The 10,464-nt window shown below is 53.1% G+C and overlaps 1 protein-coding gene across 2 annotated transcripts in view; it reads left to right on the top strand.

Moving 5' to 3' along the window:
• The first annotated feature begins 6,349 nt into the window (after nt 1–6,349).
• The window catches only part of ADCY9 (adenylate cyclase 9), a 110,478-nt gene continuing 106,363 nt past the window's right edge, over nt 6,350–10,464 (top strand). For both annotated transcript variants that reach the window (XM_061401028.1, XM_061401027.1), the window contains exons 1-2: nt 6,350–6,467; nt 6,759–8,492. In XM_061401028.1, coding sequence (XP_061257012.1) covers nt 6,800–8,492 — 1,693 coding nt within the window. In that variant the 5' untranslated portion in view covers nt 6,350–6,467; nt 6,759–6,799. The remainder of the gene's footprint in view (nt 6,468–6,758; nt 8,493–10,464) is intronic.

The following is a 10,464-nucleotide window of genomic DNA, read 5'->3' as shown; positions in this document are numbered from 1 at the left end:
TGGGCCGTGAGGTCTGTCCAGCTGCCCTGTGTAACCAGGGTCGGCTTTTAGTGCATCTGGTGGGGATGGTGTCTCTGCCCCAGGCTGTGAGCAGGGCTCTGGTGAAACCAGCTCCCACTGCTGGCCTTTTGGAGCCTCTGTCGACAGGAGGCTGTTCTCTCACGCCAGCCCCTACCTTCGGAATCGCCTGAGCTTCAACAACGTGCAGAGAGTCCCTTCTTGGATGCCGATCTCATGCCTGGCAGCTGCGCCCAGATTCCAAAGAGAGCCTCCCAGACTTGCCTCCCAAGCTGTTCTGCCTCTTCCTGACTTTGAGCCCTGATGCCCTCAGGCAGGGATGTGTCTGCATCTATAGGTGACATCATTGGTCCCATCATCTATATGGTGACATCATTGGATGGGAGAGGTAGGCTCCTTTCTCTTCCCAAGCACTTTTCTGCAGCCGCCCTGGCTCCACCCATGAAAGCAGATCTATATGGGGTGGGGAGGTGTCTGCTGATGGGCTCTGTGTGTGGCTGCTTCGGCCAGGGCCGCTGCCACACCCACACACCTCCCCTCAGCACGCCCCCACCCTGGCTGTCCTGCTTAATTGCCTCACGCCCCCTCTGCCCTGCCCAGCTGGCCTGCTCAACCTCCTGGGCACAGACCACCTGCTCAGGCCTCTCTCTGGGACATTTGTCCTTAAAGCTCCTGGGCCCTGGTTCTGCTGATCCCACTGGCAGAGTTCCCCAGAGAAATGGAACCAACAGAATCATGCATATAGCAGATGGATGAATAGATGGGTAGGTAGATAGGTAAGGTAAATGGACAGATCCAGATCTATCCATCCTTCCTTGTGCTTGTGCTCAGTCACATATCTGTGTATCTAGGTCCATCCACCCTTCAGTCCATCTAACTATTTCTCCACCTGTCCATCCATCCACAGATATTTATTCTAAGGAATTGGCTCACATGATTTTGAGGGCTGGCAAACCTGAAGTTTGCAGGGCAGGCAGCAGGCTGGAGACCCAGGGGAGAGTGGACACTGAGTCCAAACAGACATCTTTAAATCAAATGCAGTCAGCCATCTAAAGCAGAGCTGGCCTCACCCTCCCTGTCTTCCTGGCTTGGGTTCCTGTGGTTTCTCTAACCCTCTATCTGTTCCCCACATTCCTGCCCTGCCCTCCACCCCCTTCCCTGACATGCTAAATCCTCTCCTCCCCCCATGGATGCCGTTCACTTGGTTGATGGGAGAAGCCCTGCAGTTGGTGAGGCAGGCAGATCTGGGCTCAAGCCCAGCAGCTCTGTTCCTAGCTGGTGGCCATGAACAAGTCCCTCAGCCCAGAGCTTCAGGCTCCTCTGTGAGGTGGTGACATTCGCCTCCCATCCCTCGAAGCCCCTGGTGGAGCAGGCACCTCCTTGGCTAGGACGTCCTTTTCTCTCCTGTGATGGAGCGAGGCCCCCTCCCACACAAGGAGGCTTCCCAGTCCCCTGGCCACGCACACGGGTTGGAAGACTCAGTGTTGGTATGTCAGTTGGGGTCTTGTGAGAAACAGGCAGTGGAATGTGTGTTTACAGAGGGAGGTGGTGGGCACTGGAAAGTTGGAAATCCATGGGGGAGGCAGCAACTGGAAAGTCAGATAGGTGGACATTGCAGTCTGAAGGCAGAATTCCCTCCCCCTCACGGGACCTTGGTCTCTTCTCTGAAGGCTGGCAACTGATTGGGTGAGGCCCACCCACATTAGGGAAGGTGGTCTGCCTGACTCAGAGGCTATGAATTTAAATGTTACTAAGCATGTCTGAGAAATGCCTGCACAGCAACATCTAGAGTGATGTCTGACCAATAACTGAGCGCTATGACCTAGACAGGTCGACACATGAAAGTAACCCTCACGCCCTCCTGCAAGGCTGATCTCTGATGGTGCTGGTGCGAACTGGCTGACATACCAGTTGTTGCATAAAGTGCTTTCTTTGGCTTGTATGATTTAATCCTCATAGTAACTGTATGAAGTATGTTCTATTTTGAGCCTCAGTTTATAGAGCAGGGCCTTCAGGTTCCTAGAGGTTAAGTAACTAGCCCAGGGTTGCACAGCAAACTGTGGGGCTGGGGTTTGAAGTCAGGCAGTCCCACTGCAGAGCCCACTGCTTTGGCCTCACACCATCCTGCTGCCTCTCCCAGAATCCTCAAGAGACTCGGGCCTCTTCCCTCAGCCCCACTGGGACTTGCAGGTCCTCGAGGAATACCCCTTCCTCCCCCATGCCTTCCCCCATTCCCCTACTTGTTGGGAGCAGGCAGCAGGTTTCTGAAGTACTAAAGTTCAGAACTGCCTGTGGCCAGGCCTCTCTGACTCCACTTTGAGCCAGGGAGGGAGCAGACCTACCAGCTCTCTGTCTTAGCAGCCGGGGCACCCCTGCATGGCCACCGTTCCTGGTGGGGCAGAGGCCAGACCACAGTCCTGCAAATGGCACTGTGACCACAGGCTCAGCTGATAAAGTGTCAGAAGGAAGACCAGCTCTGAGCCACTGAGTCGAGTAAGGTTGGCCCCTCTTCCCCGCAGGGCCCTGTAGCCGGAGCACAGGCAATAACAGGACTTCCGCCTTCTCGGAATACTTGAGCAGCCCAGGAATGAGGTTTTATTCTGTCCTGGCAAGGCTGCCTGGGCCTTGGGAACTAGCATTCTGTCCCTGACCTCCCTGAATCTCAGGAAACTGTGATCTCTGCTCCGTGTAGCCCTATACTGGGTTTGCTTGCTGCCCTGGGCACCAGCCTCTTGCTAATGACTCTTCATAGAGTCATTTCATGAACCCAAGATGTTTGTATTATGATTCACATGGTGTTTATCTGTGTCTTGATGCGTTTATACCTCATATCTTTATGCCTTCGTGTAACTCAAGTAAAGAGGAAAAGATGGTTTCTAAGCTTTTAATGTTTCCAGGATTTAAAATGTACTTAAAGAAACTTGCTTGTTATTGTTTAGTCCCTAAGTTGTGTCCAGCTCTCTTGTGACCCCATGAATTGTACTTTGCCAGGCTCCTTCCTCCATGGGATTGTCCAGGCAAGAATACTGGAGTGTATTGCCTTTTCCTTCTCCAGGGGATCTTCCCAACCCAGGGATCAAACCCACGTCTCCTTTGTTTCCTGCACTGCAGGTGGATTCTTTACCAGCTCAGCCACGGGGGAAGATGGGTACCATTATACACCCAGGACCTAACACATAATGCCAGGCACATTGTCCCCAATCTCAAGCGTTTATGGAATGACTCAAGACCTAACCTGGAAATTGAGGATGCTCTAGCAATTTATAGGTTTCAACAGCAGGGAATGTTGCCTAATGGCTTCCAGAAGACAAACAAAAGAGAAGGTGGGTATGACCATTTCCTGTGTCTAAAAACCCGACATGACTGATTTACAATGTCAAAGTCACCAGCAACAGTGCGTGGACTGAAATGATTTGCAGCGAGGAGGAAAAGCGCAGATAGGCCAACTTTCAGATTGTTGAAGGAAATCAGAAATGGGGAGCATGGGATAGCACTGCATGGGGCGCGGTAGTGCACAGTTAGCACTGTCTCCCAGGGCTTCCTGTCCAGCTAAGTCGGTCAACAGAGGAGGCAGCGGGGTGGTTAAAGGGGGCTACCTGGAAGCTCACAGAGAGTGCTGCCTGGCTGCTCAGAGCTTCTTGGCCACAGGACTCTGATTTTCAATCTGAACTCTGTCCCTAGCCCATTGTCTGACTTTGAGCATGTTACTTTCCAGCTCCCAGTTTCACATCTCTAAAACAGGGACAATAATATCTACCTCAGAGGGTTGTGGTAGGACCAAAAAGGTCACAAGTGAAAGCATCCAGTGGTTTCTGGTACTTACGCCACATTCGCTCAATGTAAGTTTCCTACGCTTATTTCACTGACTGCTCTTCTGAACTTCAATTTTTTTCATCTGCAAAAAATGGAATATGTGAGAGTGCCTGGCACATCACTGAAGCTCAATAAAGGTTTTATTTGTAATTTTTTATGACTTTTATTTTTGAAACAATTTTGAAGTTGCAAAAAGTACTAGAGTTTTTCTATACCTTACACCCAATCTTCCCCTAATGTTACCATGGTACCTAATCAAATTAGTGGCTTCCCTGGTGGCTTAGCAGTTAAGAATCCTCCTGCAGTGCAGGAGACTCAGAAGACCCAGGATTAGGAAGATCCCCCGGAGGAGGACGTGGCAACCCACTCCAGTATTCTTGCCCAGAGAGTTCCATGGACAGATGAGCCTGGTGGGCTACAGTCCATAGGATTGCAAAGAGTTGGAAGCGACTGAGCACACACACATGCGATCATATTAGTACAATGATCCAAACCAGGAAATCAACATCTCACAACTCAATGCCATTAACCAAACTACAGACCTTATTCAAGTTTCCCTAAGACGGCATTTTCTATTCTGGATTCCAAATCAGTATCCTACATCCCATTGAGTTGTTGTATCCCTTAGTTTTCTGTGACTTGTGACAGTGTATTTTGGTGTTTGCTGATGTCAACATCTTTCTGTGTGTGCTGGTCAATAACTTGGGAGAAACACTTCTCAGTTGGGGTTTGTCTGATGTTTTCTCATGATTAGATGGTTACTCACTCTTCGCAGAAATACCACAGCAAAGTTACTGTGTTACTTTTTGTTTTTCTTTTTCCTTTATTGTGATAAAATACACATAAGATAAAATCTACCGTTTGAACCATTTCAAAGTGTACAATTCAGTGGCATTGAGTACTTTCACAGTATTGTGTGACTGCCACCTCCATGTAGTTCGGGAACATTCTCATCACCACCAATCCTCAACAATCACTAATCTGCTTTCTGTCTCTTTGGATTTGCCTATTCTGGACATCTCATACACTGGAATTGTACAATATGAAGTCTTTACTGATGGGCTTTTTTCACTTAGCATCATGTTTTCAAGATTTACCCAGGTTACAGCAGTGAATCAGCCCACCACCCCCTTTTCACAGCCAAATAATATTCCACCATGCAGACAAACGGCATTTTACTTTATTTTCTAATTTAGCAGTGAAACCTGATAAGGCAAAGTGGTCGCAGACCCTGGTGACTGGCAGGAGGTACTGTGAGGTGTGTGGATGACAAAGTCAGGACTGGTGCCCTGGGAAGCAGAGGGCTGTATTTCACCTTGCAGACAGCACTCACCAGGTCACTTTTGCTTTGAAAACTTCCTCTGTGGAAACGGAAAAACAGTTGTCCAGGAGGAGGGGAAGACGACCCAAGGACGGGAAGGGAAACCCTCCCTGGGGCTGCAGAAGCTGCGTCTCAGTGGCACCAGCTTTCCAGGGTCAACCACGGCCTCCTTGAGGCTCTGTTTGGCCAGCAGAGGCTGGGGCTCGGACTGCACCGCGATGGTCGCCACAAACACGCTCAGGTCTCGAGTCTCGGGTGACACTTGCTCATGGCTTATGAAGAAAGGGAAGCCTCCCTTTAGGCACAGGCAATAGTCGCAAACTTCCATTTATAAACAAGGTGTGTTGAGCGGGAGGGCAAACATTTCCACGTCCCAAACGTCGCACCTCAGCAGCTCCTTAACTAGTAGATGCCCTCAGGTTTCCCCGAGCGGGTCTGGGGGCCGACCTGCGAGGAACGGCGGTCTCTCAGCGGCGTCCGTAATCCCCGCATCGCGCGCAGCCCGCGGTCAGGGCGCGGCGCGGCCCCGGGCGCAGGGCGGAGGGCGGGGCCTCAGCACACGGCCCGCCTCTGTCCCGCAGCCCTGTCGTCCCGGCGCGCGCACCGTGCGCGTGCCCCGGATCTGGCGGCGGCGTGCGCGGGCCGCGCGTGCGCGCTGCGGCGGGGCGAGGGGCGGCGCGGGCGCGAGTCTGTCAGTGACAGCGGGAGGGGGAGGGGGCCGGAGATGGTGGCGGCGGCGGCAGCGGCAGTGGCGGCGGCTCTTCCGACATGAGGCAGCGGCTGCGCGGGGCTCGGCGGCGGCCGCGGCCGGAGCGGCATCTCTAGCTCAGGAGGCGGCCCCAGGCGGCGGGCGGGCGTCCCGGGTCGGCGTCGCGGGAGCGGGCTCTGCGGCAGCGCCGCGCACGGGCCGCCGGCTGAGGGGCCCGCGCCCGCCGCGCCCTGCGTTCGGCGCCCGGCGGCTCCGGGGCGCGGGGCATCCCCGCCCGCCGCGTCGGCCCCGGAGGCCGGGAGGGGCGGCGTGGCCGGGTCAGGCCCCGCTAGACGGGCCGCGCCGACGGGGGCGTCTGCAGCGCCGCGGGCTCCGCAAACTCGCGCGGGGCGCCGGGCCTCGCCGCCCGCCCGCCCGCCGCCCTCGGGGCCGCCGCGCGGGGGGCGGGGGCGGGGGTCCGGCCGCCGGCCTTGACGCGGCTGAGGCGCCGCTCGGTGCGCAGCATGAGGGGCCGGCGGCCGCAGCCGGGAGATCTGTGTTTGCGAGAGCGGCCCGCGGCGTGAGAAGGCTCGGCTGGACTTCCCTCAGGAGCGGGCTGCGGAGCAGGCGAGTGCGCGCGGAGGAAACGCGCCGCGGGCTCGGGTGGCGCTGGACGGGTGCGGGGGCGGCCGCCCGCGGACCCCCAGGCGCTCCTGGTCCGGCCGGGTGGCTGCGGTCGGCCTCGAGGGAGGGACGGTGGAGCAGCACTCAGACATTCCCCAGTCGTCGTGAGCACACGGTGGCTTTCCCAGTAGACCGCCGGGGCCCCCGCTGAAGAAGCCGGTAGGGCTGGTGGCCTTCAGGTGCGCGTTCCTGCAGGAACAGACCCCGGACTGACTCTGGCTGTCTCGCCGACAGGTCCCGGTGACCCCGGCCGGCAGGGTTCCGAGCTCGGCAACATGGCTTCCCCGCCCCACCAGCAGCTGCTGCAGCACCACAGCACCGAGGTGAGCTGTGACTCCAGCGGAGACAGCAACAGCGTGCGGGTCAGGATCAACCCCAAGCAGCCGTCCTCCAACAGCCACCCGAAGCACTGCAAGTACAGCATCTCCTCCAGCTGCAGCAGCTCCGGGGACTCCGGAGGGGTCCCCCGAAGAATGGGCGCGGGAGGCCGCCTGCGCAGGAGGAAGAAGCTGCCCCAGCTGTTCGAACGGGCCTCCAGCCGGTGGTGGGACCCCAAGTTTGACTCTGTGAACCTGGAGGAGGCTTGCATGGAGCGTTGCTTCCCGCAGACCCAGCGCCGCTTCCGGTATGCGCTCTTCTACATCGGCTTCGCCTGCCTTCTCTGGAGCATCTATTTTGGGGTCCACATGAAATCGAAACTGATTGTCATGGTAGCCCCTGCTCTGTGCTTCCTCGTGGTGTGTGTGGGCTTTTTTCTGTTTACCTTCACCAAGTTGTACGCCCGCCATTACGTGTGGACTTCGCTGGTTCTCACCCTCCTGGTATTCGCCCTGACCCTGGCTGCCCAGTTTCAGGTTTTGACGCCCCTCTCAGGACGAGTTGACAACTTCAATCATACTCGGGCTGCCAGGCCCACAGACACTTGCTTATCTCAAGTGGGGAGCTTTTCCATGTGCATCGAAGTGCTCTTTTTGCTCTACACCGTCATGCACTTACCTTTGTACTTGAGCTTGATTTTGGGAGTGGCCTATTCTGTTCTTTTTGAGACCTTTGGCTACCACTTCCAAGATGAAGCCTGCTTTGCCTCACCTGGAGCGGAGGCTCTGCACTGGGAGCTGCTAAGCCGGGCCCTGCTCCACCTCTGCATCCACGCCATCGGGATCCACCTGTTCATCATGTCCCAGGTGAGATCCAGGAGCACCTTCCTCAAGGTGGGCCAGTCTATTATGCACGGAAAGGATCTGGAAGTGGAAAAGGCCCTGAAAGAGAGGATGATTCATTCTGTGATGCCAAGAATCATAGCTGATGACTTGATGAAACAGGGGGATGAGGAGAGCGAGAATTCTGTCAAAAGGCACGCCACCTCCAGCCCCAAGAACAGGAAGAAGAAGTCTTCCATCCAGAAAGCCCCTATCGCCTTCCGCCCGTTTAAGATGCAGCAGATCGAAGAAGTCAGTATTTTATTTGCAGATATCGTGGGCTTCACCAAGATGAGTGCCAATAAGTCTGCCCACGCCCTGGTGGGTCTCCTCAACGATCTGTTCGGCCGCTTTGACCGGTTGTGTGAGGAGACCAAATGTGAGAAAATCAGCACCTTGGGAGACTGCTACTATTGTGTGGCTGGGTGTCCTGAGCCAAGGGCCGACCATGCCTACTGCTGCATCGAGATGGGGTTGGGCATGATAAGAGCCATTGAGCAGTTCTGCCAAGAGAAGAAAGAGATGGTGAACATGCGTGTTGGGGTTCACACAGGGACCGTCCTGTGTGGCATCTTGGGCATGAGGAGGTTTAAATTTGACGTGTGGTCCAATGATGTGAACTTGGCCAATCTCATGGAGCAGCTGGGAGTGGCTGGCAAGGTTCACATTTCCGAGGCCACCGCAAAATACCTAGATGACCGGTACGAAATGGAGGATGGGAAAGTTACTGAACGCCTTGGCCAGAGTGTTGTTGCTGACCAGTTGAAAGGTATGTGCATTTCTTTGCCTCATCATCTCCCTCCCCTATCCCATTTGTGTTGGAAAAACAAAACAATCTCTTTCCAGTATCAGTATCTGGAGGCAGATCAGTTGTCTCCCAGGGCCAGTGGGACTTTTCCCCCAGTGAGTCAGATATCACAGGTCTGTTCACTGTGACAGTGTTGACCTAGATGACACCTTTAGAAGGAAGGAGAACTTTGAAAATGTGTTGCCTGCCAGCCGGCTGTTAATGTCTCTGAGATGCTGGGGCAGGTCCAATGAGTGTGAGGGGATCCGAGCCCTTCAGTGGTCAGAACTTCGAAGCACCATAAGAAATTGCCTTTGTGATCCATTAGGTTGCCCTTAAGCCCCATCAAAACATTTTTCTATGCCTTTCTCCTCTCTAGGCCTCACTTTGCTGGAATAAAGAAGTCGGCTAAGCCCTGTAGGACCCTTGAGAATTAGATGAAATTATGTACCCCCAAGTGCACACTGCCTTTTGCCTGGGTCTCTTTTTTAAATGTTTGCATTTTCAGCTTTCAATTTTCATATATTTCATTATGGTTTCTAATCATGGTATTTGTCTTACCTTACGGACAGCAGCATTTTAGAATGTTGAACTTCTCAAATCACCAGGTGATTTGAAAGTGGGACATATACCCAGAGCAGTCTTTAGACCTCCTCCCCAAGCTCCTCAGATTTTCCCTGTCTTAAGTTCCTTACTGCTATTCTTGTTTTTTCACCAAGTTGCTTCTTTTAATTTTCTTTTTTTCACTTAGGGCAAAAATCTTTGAGGTCTGGGAAGTGATTACTTATAAGTACCTGGGATCAAAAGTAAGAATTCTAAATAACATCCTCCCCTCCTTTAAGAAAAGAAATCCTTCTGTTTTACTAAGGTCTTCAGGTTAAGGGGAACATCTATTTTGGAAGTATGTAGAGACAATACCATTGATCTTTAAAAGCCAACATTTGTAAAACTGTATTGTGTTTTGTGGTACCCCACATTGTATAATTACATGATGAAAAGCCCCTGGAAAGGGAGTACTCAGAAGGAGAAGTAACATCTTAAATCAGAGAGAGAAGTAATGGTGTAAATCTGCGCTTGTAAGTGGTTGAGTTTGAGGGCCTGGATGGATCGTCACACCGCCTGTGTGCTCAGTTAATATTTCCTTTGTTCTCCCTATCATTTACTTATTTGTTATCTGGTGAGGGTACTTTATCCTTATCCTGATCTTTCTTTGTTCTGTTAATTTTGCTAACAGTTGAGGAATTTGTGGGTAGAAGAGAAGAATATTTTCACCTGATAATTCTCTCTGCCTAGAGAGCTTTGTGTCTGCTTTCTGCTAAATACTTTCTCTCCTTTTGTCCTCAAATTTCTCTCTGCCTGTCCTTTGTGTTAGTTTTGCACAGCATTGTTAGCAGTGCTGCAGGCCAGGGAAGGGGGCTTCCCAGGTGGCATTAGAGGTAAAGAGCCCTCCTGCCAATGCAGGAGACACCAGAGACACAGGTTCAATCCCTGGGTGGGGAAGATCCCCTGGAAGAGGGCATGGCAACCCACTCCAGTATTCTTGACAGAGGAGCCTGGTGGGCTACAGTCCATAGGGTTGCACAGAATCAGACACAGAGTCGGACTTAACACTAGCAGAGAGCTTGCAGTGCTACCCTGATGAGGTCAGAAACTGCAGTTGACAGTTGGCTTGAGATTCTACTGTGACAAGTGTCTTCATCTGTAGGACGGTGGCCCCTGCTCTGGAGTTTGGAGATGCCCGTGGAGTGGGGTACAGATGCAACCCTTGCTCGACATTTTTATACCTTTAGGATCTGAGTGTCCCCGGCTCCATCCTCAGGGACTGTGGGACAGATTCCAGAGAATGGAGCAGCACTGTGCTATGTTAGATTAAGTGTGACGATGATAGCAATTTTGTAAGTGGTGCTCTGAGCAGTGTATTACTTGAATTTCAAAAATAAAGACAGATGTAATC

Source organism: Bos javanicus, chromosome 25, assembly GCF_032452875.1.
Source record: "Bos javanicus breed banteng chromosome 25, ARS-OSU_banteng_1.0, whole genome shotgun sequence".
NCBI lineage: Eukaryota > Metazoa > Chordata > Mammalia > Artiodactyla > Bovidae > Bos > Bos javanicus.
The sequence above is the reverse complement of the archived record's forward strand: the minus strand, read 5'-3'. Positions and strand labels throughout refer to the sequence as shown.